This window comes from Aplidium turbinatum, chromosome 12 (assembly GCF_918807975.1).
Source record: "Aplidium turbinatum chromosome 12, kaAplTurb1.1, whole genome shotgun sequence".
In the NCBI taxonomy this organism is placed as follows: domain Eukaryota; kingdom Metazoa; phylum Chordata; class Ascidiacea; order Aplousobranchia; family Polyclinidae; genus Aplidium; species Aplidium turbinatum.
The window spans coordinates 25,020,090-25,046,703 of record NC_137483.1 but is presented as its reverse complement, the minus strand read 5'-3'; the positions used below and the strand labels follow the sequence as shown (position 1 = coordinate 25,046,703).

Below are 26,614 nucleotides of genomic sequence, written 5' to 3'. Positions count from 1 at the left end.
TTTCGGGGCTGAGCACCCCCGAAATGCAACCCCTGCTCGTGCGGCTGATTAGGCTGGGGGGGGGCAGTAACCAAAGACCTCCCTGCTACTGGCAACAACACTTCAACTAGAAGCGAAGAGCCCATTTAATTACAGTCCTTATAACAATTAGAAACAATGACATCTGGTGCAAACGCATCGGCGACGTGGTAGCAACAAGGACTGCCGTAGCATCCCGATACTGACCGGCTTGTTGAGGGATTGGCAGCTACCCGACCGAGGGAAGTCGTCCATGGCTGTATAGCCGGAATCTCTGCCGCAAGATGGAGCCATACGACTGCTTTGCACAGAGCTCCTGCATGCAATGAACAATATGAGTAGGTGACCGCACGATTGTGCGTGAAAATTCAAATGAAATTGAAAATTCAGGTGAAAATTCAGGTGAAATTCAAATCGTCACGAGTATTCAAATCGTCCTTGTAGCTAAGCATCTCTTCCTCGTGGGAGACCCCAAAGTTTATCCGGTCTGCCTACGGGCTGACCGGGTATAGGAGTTAAACGTACCTGTGTTACGGTCACGTGATGGAGACGTGGGCGCTGCCTGGCTTTATAAAACTTCTGCCGCCCGGCCCGTCGTGAGCTGACCTTTTTGCGTTTGCAGAAAGCAAAGCCCGTCTCCCTGGCCCGTTCCGCCATTCTAACTTTTGCGGACGAGTGGCACAAAATTCTCGATCCACACTTTCCTTCCACAGGTACCTAGACTCCCCAGCCTGGCCCCCGCGACCTAAGCTGGTGGACTTCCCTTCCGGGTGCATCGCCACCCCATAATCACAGAGAAATTAAATCGCACAGAGAAATTAAATCCTGGAAAATCAGCTGTAGCCAGTCTACTCACCTCGCACTGGAAGAATTACTAGAAGGTAACCGTCGTTCTCGTCGCGGCCGCATTGTGATGCTCCCATCGGCCAGAGATCGAATGTTGTTATTTGTCGCTTCGTGAAGTTCCTTAGCGCTCTGCTGAGGCGCATCTGGGCTATGATAAGTCTGCACAACAACAAACCAGCACCGCGATGAAACAAAGCAAAGGGCACTCAAAAAGAACCAATCAATGACAGGATAGTTTGTTCTGATCAATGCAAGCGACGGGTGTGGTCGTGTTGCTCTTACAAAAGCGTAAACAAGAATGTAACAATTGCATCTATATTTGAAAGTGCCTGCTTGGTAAAGCGACAAGAACGATGCATAACTGTCATGGATAAACAGAGCTGTATAAAACTCGGTATTACAAGTAACCTGCACTAATCACCGCGGCCCACCTGGTGGAAGTGGTTGAAGTTCACTTTGTAAGCGTTATTTCTGGTCAAGGAAATCATGTTCTCAAACCGGAAGCCCCACAATATCTCGGAGGGAAGGTATGAGGCCCGGGCCTGTGTGGTCATCCCTGTTGCTTCCACCATACCCTCCAGGATCACGATGATCTGAGAAGATAATAAATGATGGATGATGCATTATTTTATTAAGACAATCAGTAGTGAAAACAGCATTGAAAATCAATGGATCAGTTAATGAGAAACATTACACTCCACCGCATCTGAGGTACCAGGCCCTACAGTCACAAACCACAAGATTGGTTCGATGAGAACGATGCTGAGATCATAGAAATGTTGGAAGTCAAGCGACTACTTAGAGATCACCAGCGCAACCTGTTGGATGCTTCCAAGAAAACTGCCTTTATTAACATACGCAGCAAAATTCAAACCAAGTTGCGTGACAGGCAAGATGCTTGGCTTATTACTAAGGCTGATGAGATCCAAAGCTGCGTCAAAAAGCAAGACGCAACTCAATAACTGTGCATGATCGGGTCTACCTCAAAATCACACCCCTGTTTTAACACCGATGGATCAACTCCACTTACTAACCAGAGTCAAATTTACAAAAGATGAGCTAACACTTCATGTCCATGCCCCGTTAGCTCAGCGGTTAAGTAACCGGCTCAACATCAAGCTGCGCAAGTTCGACTCTCGGGGTGTGTGCTTGAGCAACGCACTTTCAGGACTGCTCTCCATTCAGCGGCAACTAGTGAATGGAATAATTTCCTGGCAACAAGACTTCAACAATCGGAAACTTCACTCTGTCAATCTCGGTAACCGGCCCTGTGTCAAGAGCATCTACAAGTGTACGAAACTACCAGGAATAACCTATCAAGGCTTTGTCAGTCCGAGGATAAAGATTCAAAACCCAGGATGTTCTCAACCGGCCATCTGAAATAAACCATGAATCTGTTAGTTGCCTCCCTCGGGTGTTCATCGATTGTGAGCTTGACGCTCTCTCAACAGCTGATGAAGTTCAGAAAGCCATTTCATCTTTGGGGAAAGCATCTGGACTTTACTGTATACCAGCAGAGATATACAGGCGACCAAGCATTAAAACAATGAAAACTATTAATACTACAAAAAGTGCTCAATGCCAAGCAAAAAGGCAAAGCGAAACTTATAACTTGCAAGAAGCATTTTAATTGGATGTGTTAGCAAACTTGGACCAATACATGCCCATTCCCACCGAGGCTACACTCACCATCAGGGTCATTTCATTATAATACAAACAAAAATTACAAGTTTTGGCACCACCTAATTATTTTTATTGACTTAAAACATGCTTCTCACTTTTTTGAGAAGAATGGTGCAAATTTGATGAAAATCAGATAAGCGGTTCTCGAGTTATTAGTGAAATAACCTTAGCCACTAGGTGGCTTCATAGATAAGAAGCAGTAGAAAAACGGCAATATCTCAAGAACCGCTTAACATATTCGGATAATTTTTAGCTCTACCCCCATGTTTTTCGAGGTGGGCTATTTGTTTATGAACACTAAAACAAGTTTTGGCTACTACTTTCTGAGATAAAATAAAAATTAACCTCTTGTCGTTACGTACCAATAAAACCAATAAAAAAATTAGGTGGTGCCAATGAAATGACCCCACAACTAAATTTATTGTGTGAACTATAAACATCAGTTCTTTGCAAAATAGTTTTGTGCAGCAGGTAAGACAAAAAATTCCACCTCAAACTTAGACGATTGCAGATGCTCAGGTCGGAGGGTCCACAAAGGACTGTTCCCATCGATCGGGTGGCTGATGGTCTGAGGGGTAACCAGGAATAACCTGTCACTGTCGTTCTTCAGGTCAAGATTGAGGTCGACTTGCTCAAGAGGGATAAACTCCCCTTCCACGGTTTTCCGGGAGTAGACATATTGCATCCTGCGACAGAGAACAAAGTTAGAGAAAGTGGGAGCAAAGTTAGAGAGAGTGGGAGCAAAGTTAGAGAGAGTGGGAGCAAAGTTAGAGAGAGTGGGAGCAAAGTTAGAGAAAGTGGGAGCAAAGTTAGAGAAAGTGGGAGCAAAGTTAGAGAGAGTGGGAGCAAAGTTAGAGAGAGTGGGAGCACCTTTTGGAGCGACATTATATTTTTATCAAAACCAAGATGGCGGTCGGATATAAATAAGGCTTTGACTTTTGAATATTCCTGAATTCGTTGCGAGCTTGCTGCGTATGCAACGACTTACGTGTTATTATGTGTTGTTGCATTAAACATTCTTAAACCCAGAAATCGAATCTCAATATAGAAAGTGTCCAAATCGTCACAGTAATAATATGACGTCATTACAAAGCCACAGTGAGTAGGTTTTGACAAATTGATTGCATGCTACTTAAACACAAAGGAATTTTGACACAATTTCGATCGCATTCTAATTTCAGCCAGCAAATTAGTCCCTTTTTACATTGATACAAAGTCTGCAGACGTTGAATCAATGTAAAAAAGGACTAATTTGCTGGCTGGAAATAAAAAGCTTCATAGCAAGGTTATGCCTGGTCAGGAAATATCCACTGCGGACAACCATGGTAGTGGTTGATAGAAGTAGGGGGCTTACTGCGGACAACCATGGTAGTGGTTGGTAGAAGTAGGGGGCTCACTGCAGACAACCATGGTAGTGGTTGGTAGAAGTAGGGGGCTCACTGCAGACAACCATGGTAGTGGTTGGTAGAAGTAGGGGGCTTACTGCGGACAACCATGGTAGTGGTTCATAGAAGTAGGGGGCTTACTGCGGACAACCATGGTAGTGGTTGATAGAAGTAGGGGGCTCACTGCAGACAACCATGGTAGTGGTTGATAGAAGTAGGGGGCTCACTGCAGACAACCATGGTAGTGGTTGATAGAAGTAGGGGGGCTTACTGCGGACAACCATGGTTGTGGTTCATAGAAGTAGGGGGCTCACTGCGGACAACCATGGTAGTGGTTCATAGAAGTAGGGGGTTTACTGCAGACAACCATGGTAGTGGTTGATAGAAGTAGGGGGCTTACTGCAGACAACCATGGTAGTGGTTGATAGAAGTAGGGGGCTTACTGCGGACAACCATGGTAGTGGTTGATAGAAGTAGGGGGCTTACTGCAGACAACCATGGTAGTGGTTGATAGAAGTAGGGGGCTTACTGCAGACAACCATGGTAGTGGTTCATAGAAGTAGGGGGCTTACTGCAGACAACCATGGTAGTGGTTGATAGAAGTAGGGGGCTTACTGCAGACAACCATGGTAGTGGTTGGTAGAAGTAGGGGGCTTACTGCGGACAACCATGGTAGTGGTTGATAGAAGTAGGGGGCTTACTGCGGACAACCATATGGTAGTGGTTGATAGAAGTAGGGGGCTTACTGCGGACAACCATGGTAGTGGTTGATAGAAGTAGGGGGCTTACTGCGGACAACCATGGTAGTGGTTGCTAGAAGTAGGGGGCTTACTGCAGACAACCATGGTAGTGGTTGATAGAAGTAGGGGGCTTACTGCGGACAACCATGGTAGTGGTTGGTAGAAGTAGGGGGCTTACTGCGGACAACCATGGTAGTGGTTGATAGAAGTAGGGGGCTTACTGCGGACAACCATGGTTGTGGTTGATAGAAGTAGGGGGCTTACTGCAGACAACCATGGTAGTGGTTGGTAGAAGTAGGGGGCTTACTGCGGACAACCATGGTAGTGGTTGGTAGAAGTAGGGGGCTTATTTGACAAAATTGTTCAAATTCAACAAAATTCAATATAACCGGATATTCTAAGACCTCTGGTATAATTGTTTTGAAATTTTCATCCAAAAACTCTCACTACTCGGAAAATTAGCTTTCCGAAAAGGCTATATTTACGACGCCGTAACATCGAATCATAGTATACTTACGTCTTTTTGGTTTTAGCACTTAATTAAAGGTCAAATATAATTTTGCTACGTTATTGGAACTTGCTGACATGTTGCAAGACGCCGCAAACAACTGGACTAGGATTTGCCGCAAAACACAAATTCATTTCTAATTGTTCACAAAACTTGTCATTCTTCCGTGCAGTGCATGAACATTTCTGTAATCGATCATCAGAGAATGTATGCAAACATTCACTCCAGGTCAAAACCCTCTCGCCAAGTGCAATTAGTGCATTTGATTAACTTTTCTCCAGGATACAATAGACATTGACATTGCGATTGAAAAGCCAAGTCTTTCCTATTTCCCTCGTTTCTTGTGAGACAAATGGAAATTTTATGCAGTTTTGAACAATTGTCCTAAAGGATCTGTTAGTCATCAACAATGTAGAATACCATTTGTTGCAGTGAACGTTGTTGCGACCTACACTTTTGCGACAGACAGAGCAAGAATATTTGCCCAAAATTCTTCTTTTTGTCAGTGTTCACTCTCAAGCATTTCTTTTTCAACGTTTCTTTCTCAAGTCTTCTTCAAGTCAAGAGCCTCTCTACACAGTGTTCCAGGTCATCTGCATACAGATCCTACCGAAGAATACCGGCCTGAAAATATCGTGACACCGCCTCTACAACGATGATGAAGAGCAGAGGGCTCAATCCTGAACCTTGTTCAGTGTATGCAACCTCTTATGCCAGACCCATCTTGTGCGTGGGTTTAACGTCAGCGCATCAGCCCAGTTCCAGCTGTCAAACAATAAGCTTCAAGAAGGAACGACTCATTTATTGATGTGGCCTTAACTTAAGCTGCTATCGCAAACATAGAAATCACAGTAGAAGCTAAATAAAAAGGCATTGGATGAAAAAGGATTAATATTGAGAAAATTGCACTAGGACCGATTGTCGGGTGCAACAGTCAGGGATAAAGTTTGATTAAAAATTAACACCCCTTCAACCCCCTTTTTATAAAAAAATTAAAAATAAAGCCGAAAAACATTGCTCTTTTGAATGCTAAAACTATTCACAATTTCATCATTGTTTTTGGATAGTACGATAGAAGTTAATTGATAAACATCAATCATGCTCCAATTGTTACTGAACTTGGAGAAGCGACCGGCCACTGAGTCAAAAATTTCTGGACAATTGAAAATAAATTCGGCAAAAATGTACCGGCATAAATATCGTGTCTAAAAGTTTCTTGTGGCAAGTCGCGGATCTACAAATTGAGCGGCACTAAACGTTGCAAACGAAGGGTCATGAAAAGGCAATTGCTCAAATGAGGAATAATAAGGCCCTGAGAAATAATCCCTCAATTACAACCAGTAGTGATAACAGCATTGAAAGTCAATGGACCACTTTACGAGACACATTACACTCCACCGCATCTAGGTACCAGGCCCTGCAGTCAGAAACCACTAGATTGGTTTGATGAAAACGATGCAGAGATCATAGAAATGTTGGAAGTCAATCGACATTTACTTAGAGACCACCAGCGCAACCTTTTTGAATGCTCCCAAGAAAACTGCCTTTACCAAGATACGCAGTAAAACTCAAACCAAGTTACGTAACAGGCAAGACTCTTGGCTTAGTACCGAAGCTAATGAGATCCAAAGCTATGCAGATAGGCTTTGAAAGCGTTTCTACACCGCCTTAAAAACTGTGAATGGTCCGCCACTTCTAAACCACGCCCTCTTTTTGACATCGATGGATCAACTCTGCTCACTATCAAGAGTCAAATTTTAAAAAGGTGGACTGAACACTTCTATGACGTCCTCAACGGGCCTTCAGCGATAAACGACGAAGCCATTGATCGCCTCCCTCAGGTGTCCATCAATTGTGAGCTTGACGCCCTCCCAACAGTTGATGAAGTTCAGAAAGCCATCGACCTTCTATTCTTGGAAAAAGCCCCTGGACCTGACTCTATACCAGCAGAGATCTACAAATCAGGCGGCAAAGGCCTTGTTGATAGTCTTACTGACTCATTCCAGTTAATGTGGGTTACAGGTGTAATTTCTCAGGACTTCAAAGATGCATCTGTAGTCGGAGATGGGAAAGATCACCTGTTTGGGTAATCTTGAAGATCAAGATCACCAAGAATACGTAATCTTGAATATCAAGATCACTTCTTGGGGTACTTGAAAAAGTGCAGTTTTCGATTGATGAGGGTGCAAAAAAACAAATTTTATTCCCAAGCAACCTGGTTAAAGGCAATTGCTATTCCAAACTTTTGTTTTTAACTACTCGGACACTGGCCAAATTTTGTAGAAAGTTAATGACTGTTGCTTTTATCAATCGTTGCTGTAGTTTTAGAATCGGAAACGGCGTTAGGGCTGTGTCTTGGCACCCATTCTGTTTAGCATGATGTTCTCAGCAATGCTAACAGATGCTTTCAAAGATCATGAAGACTGCAATGGCATTCCAATTCGCTATTGTTGTGACGGAAAAATATTTAACCTGAGACGCTTCAAAGCAATCACCAAAGTGACCGAAACTGTCATTCAGGAACTTCTGTACGCAGATGACTGCGCCCCATCGGCCTGACACTACAGAGACAGGCATGGGTGCGCCTCAACCATCTCCGTACGGGCGTCGGGCTTTTCCGCTCAACCATGCACCAATGGGGAATGGCTTCTTCTTCCTCCTGTGAATGTGGTGCCGAGGAACAGACCGCAGACCACATCATCAATGACTGTACCATCTTCAAGCCGCCTAACGGAGTGGAAAGTCTGCGCGTTATGGATGATGAAACTAAAGACTGGCTGCTCTCTAGTAGCCTTCCAGTGTAGTCCGGGAACATCGTAAATCTGGAGTGGTAAAAGGATAGACCCTCGGCCCCAGAAGCTCAGACGACGACGACGACTGTGCCCTGAACGCCTATTCCAAAAGCGAAATTCAACAACAAATGAATGAGTTCTCCTCTGCTTGTGATAATTTTCGACTAACAATCAGTACTAAAAAACAGTGGTAATGTATCAACTAGCCCTGGGAAAAACTTATAGCGAACCATTCGTCACTGTAAACGACCAGAAACTACATGTCTGTCAAAGCTTCAAGTATCTCAGGAGTACTCCTTCTAACACAGTAACCATTGACTTGGAAATCAACAGCAGAATCGCCAAAGCCTCTATCGCCTTCGGTAGATTGAAGTCTAACACGTTGGAGAGGCGAGAAATCAGGCTGTACACAAGGCTAAAAGTATACAAAGCTGTTATTCTGACGACCCTTCTGTATGCGTATAAGGCCTCGACTCTTTATAGAAGACACGAAAGGCAGGTGAACCATTTCCACCTTTCCTGCCTCCGAAAGCTTCTTAAGATTCGATGACAAGACAAAGTCCCATACACCGAAGTTCTCAGTAAAGTGAGCATGTCCAGCACTCTTACCCTCGTAAAAAAGACACAAATAAGATGGGCTGGCCACGTCCACCGGATGCCGAACCATCGCATTCCTAAACAACTGCTCTACGGAGAACTGACTACGGCAAACGCCATGTGGGTGGTCAATGAAAACGTTTAAAGACACTTTAAAAGCTTCCATAAAAAGGAATTCGCTATCGACGTAGATTCGTGAGAAGACTTAGCCGTAGAACGACCAACATGGCGCAGTCTTATTTATAAAGGCGCAAAATCAGTTGAGAAACATCGCACGCTATCTGCTGTCAAAAAAATGAGAACATCGCAAGGCCCGAGCCTTAAACAAGAACCCTAGCCAACCATCCTTTCCGTGTTCATCCTGCAGCAGAAGCTTCATCGCACAGATAGGCCTCATCAGTCATCTCCGCACTGACCATAGCCTACACTAAAGCTTGGTTCAGTCTCATTGGCCATCTTCAAAAACGAAGGGCGAACCATCATCACTGAAGTGAGGAGATAGACGGGGTTCCAATTCTCCACAAACTTTGCCTTGTTTTGATCGTTTTTAGAGCTCTACCTATACTTCCTTTTGAAGGACTTCATCACATCTCAGCAAATGAAGGTTAGATTTTTATCGCAGTTTTTTTAAGAAAAAAATATTGTTGACCGGTGTAGCGACTCTCACCTGATGGTTGCCTCCACTAAGTGGCTCTTCCTCAAGTTTCCCACCCTGACCATCAGACAAAGCTTCCCATCCCTCATGTTGATCACGGCACGGTCGCTGAAGAGGAGCGTCTCCGCACGTTTCTTCGGCCTACATTCAATGACATCGAGTTACAACTACGTGATAAGGAACCTTTGCTGACGTCACAGCGTGTTAGCGACGGTTCCTAGTATGTAGCTGATCGGTTGAAACAAAACACACAGAGCGACATAAACAACCCACCTCGATATTTTGGCCATGATAAGTCCGATCATAAACGCATCCAGAATGCAACCAAACACCGACTGCAGGACAACTAGCAGCACTGTGAAGGGACACTCTTCGGTCACTACCCGGAAGCCGTAACCTAAACGTGGCAGCCGGTGAATAAACAAACTACACCGGGTTGGGATCGACCAGCGTCAGCACAGCAAGCGACGCCATTGCAGGTGTCGCATGTTGCTGGTAGCAATGCATTTACAAGTTGAGGGCACTGGTCACACTTTCTATGCTTTGACAAAATAATAAGCAATCTTGAAAACTCAGTTTTAATATTTTGCTGGGCAGGGTGAAATTACGAAACGAACCCAAAATGTTTCAGCAAGTGGTGAATTTAGCAGCAAGCATCACTTAGCTCGATGATTCACCGATGTTCATCGTTCTAGATCAGCGGTTCTTAAACTGGGGGGCGCGAAAGGTTCACAAGGGGGGCGCGAGCGATGTCAAACTATGTGACTAAACGTCGCGTAATGAAATTTTGGGGTCGTGATGAAACAGTTTAATTTAGTCTAGTGCCGGTAGCTTGTAGTCTTGCCATGATGTCAATTGAAGAGGAAATGCTGTTTTGCAGACCTCTCGAAACGACTACTAAAGCAGAAGACATATTCCAAGTTGTCACCACATTTTTTGACAACAATGGTCTAAAATGGGATAAACTTGTGGGTGTCTGCACTGACGGTGCTCCAGCAATGATTGGATCTAGAAGTGGATTTATTGCCAGGATAAAGCCAAAAAGTCCCAATGCTATTGGATCTCACTGCGTGATTTACCGTGAAGCTCTGGCCTCCAGGACTCTACCAGCTGCAATAAAAGATAAGCTTACAGTAATCATACGAGCCGTCAACTTCGTCAAAACCAGTGCCGTCAATACGAGACTGTTTACCAAGCTGTGCAGTGTGCAAGGATATGGATTCGAACCATGAGACTCTCCTCTTCCATACATCTGTTCGTTGGTTATCGAAAGGTAATATGTTAGCCCGCGTGTATGAAATGAGAGATGAACTGATGCTATTTTTGGAAGCTCATGGGAAGCAAGATCTCCTTCTGCCATTTTCATCAGAGAAGTTTCAGCTGGAGTCGGCATACCTCGTGGACATTTTCGAGGCCCTCAATAACTTAAATCTGCTCTTGCAGGGCAGAAATACTAACCGGATTAATAGCTATGATTCCATTCGAGCATTTGTGGCAAAGCTGGGGTTGTGGCACCGCCGAAAACAAATAGGAAATGCAGCTTCATTTCCCAATCTAGATACTGCACTTGACAAAAAGCAACTTGAACTGCTGGAAGGTGAGCTTAAGGCTGAAGTGAAGGATCACCTTCAGCTTTTGAAACAAGAATTCGAACGCTATTTCCCAGACTTGGGTGACACCGACCTTCTAGAATGGAAGATGACAAGAAATCTCTTTCGTGTTAACGAGGACATTCTTCCCGACGGTTTGCAAGAGGAATTTTTGGAAATAAAGTGTAACTCCACTGCAAAAGACGATTATGAAGCAATTCCACTAACTGATTTTTGGGTTAAATATTTGCACATATAGGCCTACAAGGGAGTGGGTAGCGTGGCGATACGCACACTTCTTCTGTGTTCGTCCACTTATCTGTGCGAAAGTGGCTTTTCTACACTTTTGAACATAAAAACAAAACATCGAAACAAACTTATTGATTGTGAAGCCGATCTGAGGTGTGCATTATCAGCTACAAAGTCTCGAATTAAACTTTTGGTTTCCGAAAAACAATTACATCCCTCACATTAATGAAAGCTAAATATAAATTCCTGTAGTCATTACACTTTAATGTTTGCTAATTTTGTAGTTTGATGGGGCGCAAGTTTGGATGGCACTTCAAAGGGGGGCGCGGCTCAAAAAGTTTAAGAACCCCTGTTCTAGATGAACAGGATAAAAACAAGAAGAATTAAACAGAAACCGAATTCTGCGTTGAATGAAACCGGATTGATCGGGTCCAAAAGATTTCAAACTACTTTTTTCCGAAACAAATTCAATTATCCGTAACACACAACCTACTGCGTCCGGCCTTGAGTCGTTCTAAAGGCAGACGTGATAAGTTTACCTATTGTGGTCTGCGTTTCCAATGAAAATAAGAAGGTTGATGTGAATGGATAATCCGGATCGAGCGACTTGATGCAGGCGCGGTGGGTGTGATTACTTGGGTACAACTCGAAGTCGCCGTGGATGTACGACCTCAACCAGAATATCAAACCAAAGAAAATCCAGCTGAAAAAAAGTCCAAAGCTTTAATCACAAATGTGCGGTTGTTTTTTAAACATGTAACACTGAAATGTCTAAACCAATTTTTATTTTTAACAAATTTCCATACACAAACTTGGCTACCTGACGACAAAGGCCATGCTGAATACGACGAGGTTCCATCGCCATTGAAGGTCGACTCCAGTCGTGAAAATATCGGCGATGAAGCGACGGGACTTGTCGCTCAGGTTCACGTGGCTCACGTTGCAGTGACCGGATTTCTTTATGAACCTATTTAGGAATTGCACGTCAATACGATCTACGACAGTAACCACACCATGTGACTAGCCATCGGAAAGCTTACAACCATCCAAAGGGAACACATTAATGTTGCGAATCCAACAAGCGTAGAAACATTATATCTCCAGCCTCATCCATGCAGGCCAGTAATTCATTGAAAGTAAATGTTTTCTTTTCAATTGTGAAAGCTTAATTGATATAGTAGGAGGAAAAAACGCTTATGTTTGCCCCATTGGTTGAGTGCTCAAACATTCACATCACATATCATGACTACACAGTCTGTCAAGCTTCCACTAAACAAAAGTACCAATATCAGCCACCCTGTCAAACCTACCTGACTGCTTTTGTAGACTTGGGATTTTTCAAGGTTCCTTCAGACGATACAGAATAGCAGTTACTTCCTTCTTCTATCAAACTATCGACCATAATTTTTTGCAAGCTGTTGTTGTTGCTGTAGTTACTTGCCACTGACACCTGACGTCTGTGAAAGTTGTTTCGTTGAGTAAATCGTTGTTTGGTGTTTCTTTTACTTGAAAAACGTTTTAGGTAAACAAACAGGATTAGGTTTAATCAGGGCGCCAGTATATGCAATGTTGTACAAGCAACAACAAACAACAGCTCAGTATAAATAGAGTATACTATGTGACGTGCTGCCACTGTAATATCAAAGTAACCTGCTGAAAGCGACATTCTTCGTTTCCAACATTCCTACCCAGTGCTAATTTGCTTCAGTTTTAGCTTCATTACAACAAGTTGGTTTTAGTTTTTGGCAGGATGCGAGCAAAATAATTTGACACAGGAGTTATTCGAGAAGAAGATGCTGCTGCATTTCCACGACGCCATTGATCAACTTGATCAAGATATCAGATTAGATGGATATCCGTTTAAAGTACGTTAATCCTTAAGATTGAAGTCATGTGGAAAACGTTGGGTGCCCAGGCCTCGAAAGTCGTTTTTCTTGACGGGGGACAAATGTATCAGGTCTGAGCAGCTATTTAGACGGACAAATTAAGTCTCACGGCGGACACACCAGTTTTAACGTCGATCGTCATGCTTAATCACTATCTTGATAATTCTCCATTTGAGAATTATGCGTACGGTTTAGTTTTTAGAATTTCAGGGAAGTCACTCTGAAAGGCTTTCATCAGACCGACGATGTGCGCTTGAAGAGTCAAAGCGCCGTGTAGCTGCTTAATACGCCGCATAACTAATTATCTTCCGCCGAACAAGGTCGTGTGGCTTCTTACCTCACAATGCTCTGGACACGAGTGGGAAAACTTCTACACTAATGCTACTATTTTCTGCTGTGCAAAGTTTCAATGGGCTTTTTTCTTTGGGTTTATTTTTGCGAGTCATGTGAGCGAAAGTGACAAAAAGAATAAACAAAACATTAGAAAAAGCACAACTATTTTTTCTGCTCTCCGTGATGCGGTTGCCTCTCCAAAATAGTATCAGTATTCCACGAGTTCACGGCAGGCTCGGGGTTATAATCAGCGCAGTCAGGGCTGTCCATGCATCATGCGCATGAGAGCTTCAATAGTATCGATCTTCAAATACGTGCGCCAATCTCTATTGTTTGAGAAAATTTTGTTTGAGAAAGGAAAAGCATCGCTCAACAAGGGCGGAAGATGATGGAAGTACAAGAATAACCTCGATTAGGTCATTTAGGTGCAGTATATTTGGGTACGATGCATGATTTTTCTATTAGGTTCATCGCCCTCATTCTCACTGTCAGAATTTTCCCTGGGCCCTTTCTTTACTACTGTAATACCAAAACTTAACAAGTTTTGCTGCATCTTGCTGTAGTAGCCTACTCGTATAATTTAATTTTGTAACCAACCTTGCCTGATCAATATTACTCGGAGATCAATGCCAGACATTGTGACATAAGACTTGAACTAAGTTGCGCGTGATTAGTGTAGAAGTACCGGTACTACCATGGATTCTTAGCAAAGAATTCACCTTTGTTACGCTGATTCAATGTCATCAATCGTTGAAGCAACGTAAAAATTGAAAGTTTTTCCTACTTGAATGGAAGCTAAGGGATACAGCAGTGGTTCTCAACCGGGATGCCATTTACGTTTCGCAAGGGTGCAGCAAGTTTTTAGAGTAGCGTTATCAAATATGCGCTCAGACATTGAAAGGATTTGTGCTAAAACAGCGCAAATTTCGCACTGACTTGAGCCACTGGGATACAGTATTAACATTTTCCAGATGCGCGCCAGAATACGCGGGAAATTATATTCTCGTAACAGTTGTTCGTGCTATGCAATGACGATTTGTATCGCTAGTTCCTGTATTATTTTTCGGCGGACAAATATGACCGATTTAGATGATACTTCCCGACGACATCATGCTGTGAATTTCGAGGCCTGGGTGCCCACTGCCCATGGCTGAAGTGAATGCCAACATCAATGTTGTAAAGAAAACGAGAGATGTTCCCCTAATACACTGCAATCTCAATTAGATTTCACTTCTTGAAAAATATGACAATCATTTAAGATATGTAGCCTACTCTATGTTCTATTTGAATAAGGACCTTCTGAAGATCCTCCTTTCAGGTGAAACAGTCTGCCAAGGGTTTAGATAGAGACTAATAACTATATTTGATACAACCATTTAAGATGTATTTATATTGTTTTTGTGTATACCTAAACTCTACAAATTAATCATTTTTTAAGCGTCCAATCCTCGCAATACGCGGAACAAGAGACGATAAATCGTATAAATAGATGACCGGGTGCTTCAGCATGAGATTGCGATTTAAAACGTTCTACGTTCTGATTATGATCATAGGGTGGTGACTGGTGAGAGGGCAAGACTGGTTGGTATTATTGTCTATATCTTTACGAAACGTAAAAAACATCAAATTTTTTAGTGTTTAAACAATCGTGGTACGTTTCTTTAAACAAGCTAGTTGAAAATACTGAATCGTGTGTTTAATTGGTGTTCCAACAGCAACAATGTAATATTTGTCATGAAAGGTCAAATGACTGGGTTTACCCATAAGTGGGGATAAAATAGGCCAGTGTTTTTTGTTTTTATAAAGAAATATTGTATTTGCACATAAAAAGTGAAACAAAATTGGTAAACTTGGTTTTCATCATGAAACGTAGAAGACAAAACAAATGTCTCCAGAATGACAGTGAGAATTCATCATTCAAACTCACCCGTTTACAAAAAAATATATATAGTCTTCACTACAAAAAAGTCAGTCAATAAAGCGAATGCAAAATTTATCTTTGCTACAAGTTTTAAAGTGTAGATCAACACAGCAAGCAAAATTTTGCAGCAGTTGCTGTTGTCACATCACATATATAAAGAACTAAGTGCTCTGAAGCATTTTTGAGAAATTTTCTTCCAAATAAAAAATTACGCTTTATCCATATGAAATTAACCGGTTTTACCGGCTGACAGATCCTACAGCTCTAGACATGGTATTCGGTTTTATAATAGTATATAATATAGTTTTATAGTTATAGTTTTATTAGTTATAATATAGTAATAGTTTTATAATATAATACCTCGCATATATCGCAACTGAAAACCCTGATCACAAGCATATTGTACATCACATAGTCTACCACACTGGCATTCCTAATGACGATACAACCTTGTAAGTAAGCCGAGTAATTCCATAAACAAGAAACTAGTAGCCATCAATAATGATAAAGATTGAAAAATGTCTAACGTTGGTTGCAATGTGCGATGCTAGCCGCAGTGCCAACGCGACAAAACCAAAATCCGTTCACTAACAGACCACGGGTGAAGAAATAGAGATAACTTACTGAGATTTTGTCTGATTGTAGAACAGTCCAGTCTTGTTGTCTCCCATCGCGGCAGTCCGATCGCAAATAGGAAGTTCACTTAATTTATCAGCTCCTTGCCTACAAGACAGCGCTTAGATTAAACCAAAGCAAATAAATTTCGTTGGATGACGTAGCCAGAGCGCGCATTTTTTGACGACTCGACAGCCCAGGATTGCAACCGCAATAACCAGAGAGAGATGTGAGGCATCGTAAAAACAATCATTCGGACTAATACAAGGATCAACATATGCTCCTGTTGTTTACGATCAACCATAATGACATCACAACTTGTTTTAAACTGTTTTTCAACAACATTTGAGTTCTGTTCTCTGTCAATGTCGGGAGTGTGTCGCATTGCAAAAAAAACATCAACTTGTTTGAGTTCTTTTTGTTTTTAACATCAACTGATTGTCTAGTAAAACCATCAATTCGACAGCTATATGGCCACAATTGATTTGATTCAGTGCCAAGTGGCCGATAACGTTTTGACATCATGAAGGTAGTTCCCCCATAATGACGACTGCGCGCCAGTCAGGGTCGTTGCAATAAATTTTTATTAGAGGATGGCTTCGATTGTTGCAACTCGAAGCGCAAGACAAATAATCAATACGTTCATTTGACGTTTGCCAACATTGATCGAACAAGAAATAAATAAAAACTTGTTAAAGTTAATTTAATATCCCAAGAGGCATTGCTGTCCCCCGTGGCGAAGTTAATGATAATTCAGAACATAAAGTCTGGCAAGGTACCAGCCTACAACGCAACAGAGGAACAGCAAGTTCGCCATGTTGATTGGAACAAGAGCCCCGATTACAAGGCCTACAAACCACTGGAACAGAACCACGCATTGCAAACATTGCTACGATAAAAACTTTTGTGCAACAGTGCAAATTAACCGTAGACAGAGCGCAAATTAAGATTCCTATCTTTCAAATACAGTCGCATTCCGTGAAATGAACTATTTCAACGCGCTAATGGTGACTTTCTTGGGTCAAAAACTGGATGTTTTGGTAGAAATATCGATTATGTATATTTTTCAAGTTTCGGCAAGCATCAGGCCCGATTGGTTGCCGAGCAAGCGACCTGACGCCATGTTTGTTCATATTAGCTGCCGCTAATCTTTCAATGACAACTTGAATGAGCTGAGCAGTAAGCAAACCACAGTATTTTTCGAACGTGACTTGACCGGCTTAAGCAAGATTATCAAGAAAGCGTTTTTTCTTACGACGCAAGAAAATACGTTACAGCGAGCAAATATGGATCACCTTCTTCGCTGTTCGCGGAAGGTTGCTTGTAAGTCAAATAATCAATCTAATCTCAATGGTCGTCGACAATGCCACTGACTTAGTGTTGGCATGATCAGTCAGCCCAAAGACAGTGCAAAATTCATAGATCGACATCGAACCATCCCAACCAGCCATACAAAGACGAAAACTATTGAATCAGTGGGAGGCTTGGAGCAGAGGCAACTGAACCAAGGTTTCACCACTCAAGTTGGATTATCAAACGTTAGCAGTTTGGTAGTTGAAATAAACTAGTGTGAAGGTGATTAGTACTTTTGTTTAATTTGCCAGAAATTATACATCAAGGACATGAAAGCGTGACGACAACCATGAACTAAAATCATTACTTTCACGTGTGATTTCTCACATATTCCAACAATCCCCGAAATGGCCCGTTTCGGTGAGTCCGATCCCTTAACGGGGAATTTTTTCAAATTTTTTTTTAAATAATCGCGTACCGTAGCCTAATTATCATTGCCGTTTTAGGGTTAGGGGTTAGAGGTTAGGAACTCACAGAATTAGACTCACCAAATCGGACTCACCGAATAGTAGCAGACCCAACAATCCCAGACCATGTCATACAATTTAACAGTTAACATTAGTACACACAATAGCTGAGTAGATCCCGCACAACTTAATAGTCCGCCCCGATAGCTCAGTTAGTTAGCGCGTGACTTCGTGAACGAAGAAGTTTCAAGATCAAGCGGCGCTGGTTCGACTCTCGGAGTGTGCGCTTGAGCAACGCATTCTAAGGACTGTTCTTGATTCAGCGGCACCAAAAAATGGAATAATTTCCCGGCAACAAGACTTCAACAATCGGAAACTTCACTCAGTCAATCTCGGTAACCGGCCCTGCGTCAAAAGTTTCTACAAGTATGCGAAACTACCAGAAATAACCTATCAAGGCTTTGTCAGTCCGAGGATAAAGATTCAAACCAACCAACAAGATTGCTTGCAGACCACATCGCTCATAGCAACCGTCGTCGTCTATGTTTATCGACAGTATCTACGCAGACCTGCACACTGAAGTTGGAATTGTAACTTAGCCAGCGTCATCAAAGTGCTGCCCATGATGCAAGGCAAGTATCAATGGAGGGGGGTTGTCTACGATCGCGCCAAGGCAAAAAAGCAGTTACAGCTCTAGCGTCGTAAATGTTAGCCATCCGTGACGTCACGACGTCGCCAAGTGTAAGCTCCAAAAGCAACAAGTCGTTTAAAATAAAAATGCTTTTCATTTGAAGACAATGATCGCAGTCTTCTTTCTTTCGCGTCGCCATTTGAAGAGTCATGTTGCATTTCGCTTCACCCTGTGCGAATTGCCTTCGGTCCTTTAGATTTTAGAAAAAAAGGGTGATTGCTATTCAAGAGCTTTCAACCTTAGAGCCAGAGAAGGAGTTCAAATTTGTCAACAAACTACAATGAAAATTATTATACATTAAGAAAATAAGCATTTTTTATCCAACCATCCAAGTATATCAATGACTAGTACTACTGAATGTTTCAGACCAGATAGTAATTTCCTTGCAGTAAATTCCTTTTGAGACAAGAAGCAAGTGAAATTTTCCGCAAGAAGTTTAAGCGATTAGATCGCTAGGTCTTTTGAAAATCTATCAAGAGCTTTGACCTAAAATTCAGTGTGTGTTTCACGGTTAAACCATTCAACTTGTAAACGTGTTATAAAACAGTCAAACGCTCTTTTCTAACTTAGTGTAAACTTGAACAAGTAACTTCCAAATTATGAAACCGCAACCAAAAAGCAAAACTAGCCCACAACCGCCAACTGCTGAATTTTTCTCGCGATTTTGAATTAAAACTAGCCCAACTCCGAGGGAAAATCGCGGGACTACCAACCCTATAATGAAACACACTAAAAGAGTAAAAACTGAACTGGCATGGGCGAATCAGACGCATGGCTACTGCTTTCAATGTGGCTTATTTGAATTATTGCACATAACAAAAATCATGGACAATTTTCACCGTCTCATCCGCACTAGGTTTGTCATCCGCACAAGTGCGTACCATCCCACCGGTTGAACAGCACTGGTCTATGGTATGCATGTTTAACTTCATTCTTTTAAGGCTAAGCAGAGACATTACATTACGCACAGCTCCACTTTTCCGGCAACATTAAATGGGAACTCCCATTTTTTTAAGCCTCACTACTAGCTTGCTTTCAACAACAAAAATTCTTAAAGTACTTAAAAATCAACTTCACTAGCCTACTCCTTCTTATGTAACCCTTAAAAGTACAATATTTTGCAAATCAGAAAAAAGTAACCCTTCTAGGGTGGCGGATAAGCCAAAAGCGGGTGTAGTATCGCATCTCTACGATCGAAACTCCCTACCTGGCAGCAGCTTGCTGATCAATGCTTCATTTAGAACTACATTACGTCAGTAAGAACTAACCAGTCTCATCGTACTCAGTTTTTCCATGACTGTTATTGCAACGAAACATTGATTTTAAATGAAGTGAGAAATTGTTTGTAAACGTCACAAAAATTCTACTAATTTTCAACACAATTTATAGAAAAAAAACTTTAATGTAGCCTATATAGCCTTCATTGTTCATTTTGGTCCTATTACTTCGTCAATAAAAAAGAGTTTGAAAACCACTGGTCTAATTGAAAGAAAGTAAGTTTCACACTCCTTTTTAGACACGAGTCTTTCTTTCAGCACATTAGTTCTAAAGCAAAGGTTCGCCCTTTCATTCACGTTTCCTCTTCTTGGCTTTCTAAATCTAAAGGTGAATCTACCCTCACAAATATTTTCCAATCAAAATTGGGACATTTACCATTCCCCTTTAGTCAATTTAATATCCCATTTGATGGATGATGATTTCAGTCGGTGGATGAATTAACTGCCAGTTGAGCATCTTACTCGGAGGTGTTGCGTGAAATATTTGGAAAATATATATCTCAACTCAAAGTGTCAACACCATCATACACTGAAGCTATCCGTGGAATTTTAAAAATAAAAATGTCCACTTGCAAGTTAATTATTCACCTTCTTCGACTTATTTATTTGCGCGGGACGGTCAGAGTCCATGCTGGCGTAACTTTACATTACTCTGATCACATTGAACGTAAGATGACCCAATCAAAATTGGAGCTCAAGCAGAGCAGCATGTGATTTACATCAAAGGCAACTTAGATCGCAACCATTTGCGCATTTAAATTGCTTTTAATTGCAATAGATTGAGTTTTGCTGTTAGCAGCATGAATTACTTTTAATTTCTACACATCCCTTTTGATTCTATTGACCATTGAACACCACAAGAAAACATAGGGCATTGGTAGCCTTAATTATTGGGTATAGAAGTGAATAGTTACTTGTCGGCGAGATTCATTTCACAACATTCAAGCAGCCTACTTCTTTCGGTTTCAGTCTTGTATTGCAAAAAACTAAGAACTAATTTTGTTTGCTAAGAGGCTGTCTCACATGAGCGAAAGTTTCATAGACTCAAACTCTTCCAAACTAATTAAGTCATATTGTAAGTTCTTCAGTTCAAATAGGTTCTTCTCTTGCACCATGGGCCATTCCGACAGATGTTGTAGGCGCAGTTTGCACACCTCCTCTTTTTCTCACAGTAATTATGTTTAGTTTGGATAACAAGCAGCCAAACTCATATCACCAGTAACAAAATGTTTTGCAAAACTGTTAAACAAATTCTGTCCACCATCACACTCTCAGTCTATGTACGTGACCGGTGAACCTTGACGTTGTTTTTACGCCTCAGTCACTTGAAAATTTAATCAAAGAAGTTATTTTTATTTGCATCATTCCAAGATCGTAATTCATTGGTGGTTTGTTTTGCATTTTGAGATTTTAGCTTTTCAACCGAATGAGCTTTGTTTTGCTGAACAGTTCAATGATCCATAGACTTCACCAATACATCTTAGGAAAGGCTAACGGAAGATTGGGCAAGCCGAATCCACGCCCATGTCAAGCTACCTCATGTTTCAAGTTAAAATGAGAACTGTTTACAACATCTCAACGTCAAATATTTTGTTGTTCCTCGTGAGTATGAAAGCTTTGCCACAATGCTGTGACGTAAGTTCGGTTGGCACAAAACTGTCAGTTTGAAGTAAGATCTTAGGCGCACAACCTTTTTGTCATTGCCAGGCATATTGCAGAATATGTTTTAGTAACGGGCACCATTGAGTGAGCAATTGTATATGAATTATATAACAACTGGTTGACCTGATAATTCGGGATGACCAGGTTTCTTTGAAGCAAAACGAAGAGGGAGATACTCGGCATACGGCAACTCAGCAAGTGCTTGAACTCAGCAAATACATTTCAGGTCAAGTTTGCAAATGAGATTTACTTGCTCAGTTCGGAATTGCTTGATCATCGCTTGCAAAACTAAATTTGCTGACTTGTGACATGCCAAGTTTCGGCCTTGTCAGTTTCATCATTTGCCAACTTCAGCCACTTGCTGAAATATTGCTACCTCAGTTGTTACTTGCTCAACTGTCATTTTGCCAATTTGCTCAGTTCACTAAAGTTAGTATCATTTTCATTTTATTAAAATTCGTTTCATTAGTATCAAATTTAGTATAATTTTCTAATGGAAGTAGTTTAAACCATAAATAGACATAACCCAGCAACAACACTACATTTAACAATATAAAAACAAACAAAAACAATAAGCTAACGTTTTCGGCTAAGACTTCGGCCTTTTCATGTAGGGTTGTTGCTGGGTTATGTCTGTTTATGGTTTAAAAAAGTTACCTCTCTACCCAAATTGTATGGAAGTAGTTTATGTCAAGAAACAGATTTGGCGCAGTCCACGACACATGTGTGCGACAATGTATTGAAGAACTGTAAATAAGTCGTTGGAAGATTAGAAATTCACTCAAGCGTATTTAATCACAGGTTGAAGAGATTTTTTCTGTTTCAAGGAGTCTACACAAATGAAAGAACTGCACGTCTTCGCCGTTAGGAAAGGTTTTCTGTACGCCTTACCTTGTAATTACAATTAAAATCCAGAAAACTTTCCCAAAACGGCGGTGGTATATGCTCTCTGCACTGTAACACTACTGTGATGAATCAATCCAAAAAAATAAAAAAGCTACTTGAAAAAAAAGCAATCCGCAAATCTAAACAAATACGCAAATTCTAAAAAATACCAGCCAGAGTTTGCGGGAAAACCGCATGGTTGGCAACACTGTTTCTCAATTCGATTTTACGACCAAGGCTGGAAACAGTGAAATATAATTTGTGATGGCTAGTTTGCAGTTACAGTATTATCCTGAATACCAGGCGGGCCGCGCAGAACAACATGGCGGGCTGCCGGTTGCACATGTTCTGTTCCAGGCTATGGCCGACCACTTACACAAGTCCAGTGAACGTATCGTTAGTCACTGTCAAAGATGCCATATTTACATGTCAAATATATTCTAGCAATTATTGTTCAATGCAAAATGCGACTAGAAAAGCGCTTAGTGCCTTCGAAAAGCGATTATTTGTTACAAATTGACCAATACGTACCAACTTACCTCTCATCAACATACGTCACTCGCTGCGCCATTGATTGACGTCATGCAGTAAAACTGTTAATCTGTGTTTACATCACTTAAAAAAAATTCACAAACAAAATTATTTCTACTCAGCGTTGAAAAGTTAATACAAAAGATTAGTAAAAGATCAGCAAACCTAAATAAAAAATGAATCCAATAAACTCCCCACACACTGATCATGAAGATGGACAATTAGCTCGAGTTTGAGCCTTTTAACTAGGCTAATTCGTTGGAAAGATAATAAATAATCCAACAACATTTTTACCGAGCGCAGCGTTCTGGTTTGACGCGCTCATGACAAACAGATAAAAAACTTAATGTTGACGACGTCGTCTACTTCAGATCTTTGTTTCAAGCAGTGGGTACGTTGTCAACGATGTAAAGGTGCGTCTACACGAGAAAGTGTTCTTGCTTAGAAATTCTTGCTTAAGCTAGTGATTAAGCTTGTTTCGTCTACACTAGCAACCTCGACGAAGATTTTGCTCGCTTGAATCGCGGTCACGTGAGTATCTAATCCCCAATGACGTCACGTTTTAAAAAGTTCGCGCCAAAGCATAGCAGTTCGCGCTAAAGTACAGCAAAGTATACCAAGCAACTGACTGTTCTTTAACCATTTGAAGTTGTTGCAGTCTTTCAGTCATGGCTTCCCAGAAGTTGTGTAAAAAATGCTGCAAAAAGCGAAGGATGCAAACCCGCAATTTACTGCTTATTGAAACATTCAGACACCTCAGTGAGGTTGAAATGTTGGAAACAGAATTTCGTGTCAGCGTGGGTGACTGGTAACAACCACTACCAGCAAGATCATTCCTCCGCTATTTTTATTACCCAGTGTACAATGGCAATGGTTTTCTGCTGAGATCCTGTTTTGGATTTGAAATTGGAAAATATTGTGCTTTCTATGGGCTATTTCGAGTACGGTCACCGCCAGTTCAGCCCGTGGCATTAATAAGAACGGGTTGGGATCAAAAGTTAACGAAATCCTTTAACGATACCGCCCTGCCCTGTCTGGATACTGAGCTGAGAGGAGACCTGAGATTTTGGCGAAAAAAATTATTTCTAAGCAAGATAACTCACTTAAGCGCCCAGTTTTTCGCTCTGGAACGTATTTTTTCTCGACGGCTCGCTTACTCGCCCATTTTCTTAAAAGTAAGCGGCACAAACTGCGATTAACTTAAAGAAACAAGAAGTTTGGCTAGCTTAAGCAAGAAAACAGTCGTCGTGTAGACGCACGAAAACGCACGAAAACAGTTTCTTGCTTGCTTAGTCGGAGACCATTTGCAATTTTTTTTAATTTACCCAAATGACTACTCTAAACGTAATGCAGTTCGCACGCAGTTCAACTTTCCTCTTCCCTTGCACCTATCAACAGTGTGATTGACATAGCACGATGGGTACTTTGAGACATTTCACTAACGGAAGTGCTTAAAATATGAAAAGAAATAAACTTGTTCGACCGCTTGGATGATGCCTCCACATGAAACCACCAAGCAACAAATCTCGGCGCTTGCAACTGAACCTCACGTTGCGCGATGGCCTCAATTTCGCGCCACCTGGTTTCACGCGAAAATTTGAAATTTTAAGTTCAAGCGGAAATTTAACATTTAATTAATCTTAACTGAGGGATGGGTGTCAAGGATATAAACCTCTAAAGTCTAAACAAATATAAAATGGCTAGAATTCAACTTTAAATTGACCTTTTCCAGTCCAAGAATACACATTCACTAATCAATCAACATTTAGCAAGAAATGCAACACTGTCCAAATGACGTCACGTCATCATAATGCAAATTCCACAATTTGCGAAAGATGTGCATCACTTTCTTTCAAGCAAGAATATTGATCGCTTTCGGTCAATTACAAAGACAAAATACTTTATTCAAACAAACAAGTCCCATATAATTGCTTAGTTTCTTCAGCACATATTTAAAACACGCCAAGTGTAACGCAGTTCAAGAGAAAACTTTCGCTCACACTTCAGCATTAGTCACAAACGAAGTTTGAAACTGATGCCTTTTTTCGTTCTGCAAACAAACAAACACAAAAATTAAGCAGTGATGATTCAACTTTCAGAGAGTGCACTGCAATTTATGATGACTTCTAAAGATACATCAAGCAGTTCTTTGACTCGTTTGAGACTCCAAATGACAGGTTAAAAAATAATGCAGGGAAAATTGCATAGGCAGCACGATCCGGAATGGCCTGTTTCGGTGAGTCCGATTCTGTGAGTCCGATCTCTTAACGGGGGATTTTTTCAATTTTTTTTTTAAATTATCGGGTACCGTAGCCTAATTATCATTGCCGTTTTAGGGTTGGGGGTTAGGAGTTAGGGTTAGGGGTTAGAGGTTAGGAACTCACCGAATCGGACTCACCGAATAGTAGCAGACCCAGCACGATCTGCCCACTCTACTGCCCCCTGAAAGAACACCTTATAGCTCATATAAAAGATCGATCTTTGATCATCAACAACAGTGCCTCGTCGTCGTCGACTTGCAATCATTGCCAGAGAAAACGACGCGGTACAATTACGCTTCAGAGGCCATTTTCATAAGTAGCCAACAACACAGAAACTCAACAGCCGGCGGCCTCAAGCCAAACAAAAGAGCCACATTAAAGAACGACTCACTGACCAACACCTTTCGTCATAGCACATGACTAGGGAACTGTGGTCCGACAGCTAGTGCAATTCGCTATTACCATAGTTAACTCGCAGCATCAGGATAAAATAGGTCGTTAATATCTACATTGTGAAGTAAGCAACGATCATGATGCTAAAAGCAAAACTCCACCTACTAAAAGAGAATGTTGACATCATAATTATCTCGCGGCACAACTCGTACCATCTGCCAACACACGACTGAGCCCTGGTGTGCCGCGACACATTGGTTGCGGAGCACTGATAAAGAGCAACTAACAACCCTGAAACGTCTATGAACACACAGTGTACGACTCCAATCTTAACCCACAACCAGCGACAGGAAGAAGGTAATTCAACAAGGTAATAATGCGTTGATGCAACGTGACGTGATGTAAATGCAACAACAAAATCTCGACATGTTTTGAGCAAAGCTTGTTCACGGTTGGCCGAAGTTCAATCAGCAAGGAGTGGCTCAGGCCGCTCAGTGAAAGCGCAGATGCTAAATACGATATAAGTAGCCACACATAAATATTGGCACCTGGTTGAAGGTTCATACAATGTACATTTCATGATAAGTTCAACTTGGATGAGGTAGTATTCTTTACTGTTTCATTTAACTATTTCAATATCGCAACATTTGTTTTCGTGTGATCTGTTTGAATGAGTGCAGACTCGCCTACCTCTCACGCCTATCCACTATCCACCAGGGCTAAGGTCTTTCGCACTCTCTCGATGCATACTGTATCATGTTTTCGTTTTCTTTCTTATGTCGGTTTTATTGTGCATCAGAACAAAAATAAATGACTGTCTGAGGTTGCCCGATGGAAATTAATATAATTAATGAAATAATTCTATTCAAAAAACTGACCTCACAACAAAAGGTTCCATAAAGTGTCCATGCTTTCACAAAACAAAAGAATGACAAAAACAAAAGCGGTGAGGAAATGAAGGCCACCTTCTTTCGATGATGATTTGAATTGAAACACTGTTTCAAAGAAGTAAAGCTGGAAGTAAATAACTCGATCGTAACAATCAGGCCCTCCCAAGAAGCTACGTTTGTTTACGAACAACAACTATGCAATTTCTTTTCGAAATGCAGAGTATGATGACAAGCCAATTGATATTTTTATGACAACTGGTAACAGGTTATAACGTTGCGCCAGGATAAAATTACACTTTCACATGACTTGAAATCAATTGTGGATTGTGGAAATGTTGCTTTCAAAATAAAATTGTAGAATACTTCACCACAACTTCGGTCGTTGAATCCAATCAGCACTGAGGTCTCAAAATCTAATGCTAGTACTTATTAAGTTGATTAAGAAAG

The 26,614-nt window shown here is 41.4% G+C and overlaps 1 protein-coding gene across 5 annotated transcripts in view; it reads right to left on the bottom strand.

The window, feature by feature from the left end:
• Window positions 1-26,614, bottom strand: part of LOC145780893 (ATP-sensitive inward rectifier potassium channel 12-like) — a 59,581-nt gene that overhangs the window by 7,529 nt on the left and 25,438 nt on the right. For 2 of the 5 annotated variants that reach the window (XM_082592547.1, XM_082592548.1), the window contains exons 3-13: window positions 21,865-21,954; window positions 15,827-15,925; window positions 12,373-12,519; window positions 11,883-12,029; window positions 11,602-11,765; window positions 9,498-9,621; window positions 9,237-9,365; window positions 3,038-3,233; window positions 1,296-1,457; window positions 875-1,023; window positions 226-334 (exon numbers count right to left, since the gene is read on the bottom strand). In XM_082592547.1, coding sequence (XP_082448673.1) covers window positions 226-334; window positions 875-1,023; window positions 1,296-1,457; window positions 3,038-3,233; window positions 9,237-9,365; window positions 9,498-9,621; window positions 11,602-11,765; window positions 11,883-12,029; window positions 12,373-12,519; window positions 15,827-15,925; window positions 21,865-21,954 — 1,516 coding nt within the window. Of the gene's footprint in view, window positions 1-225; window positions 335-874; window positions 1,024-1,295; window positions 1,458-3,037; window positions 3,234-9,236; window positions 9,366-9,497; window positions 9,622-11,601; window positions 11,766-11,882; window positions 12,030-12,372; window positions 12,520-15,826; window positions 15,926-21,864; window positions 21,955-22,631; window positions 22,781-26,614 lie in introns of those variants that run through there. The other 3 variants (XM_082592549.1, XM_082592551.1, XM_082592550.1) reach the window with 3 other exon arrangements.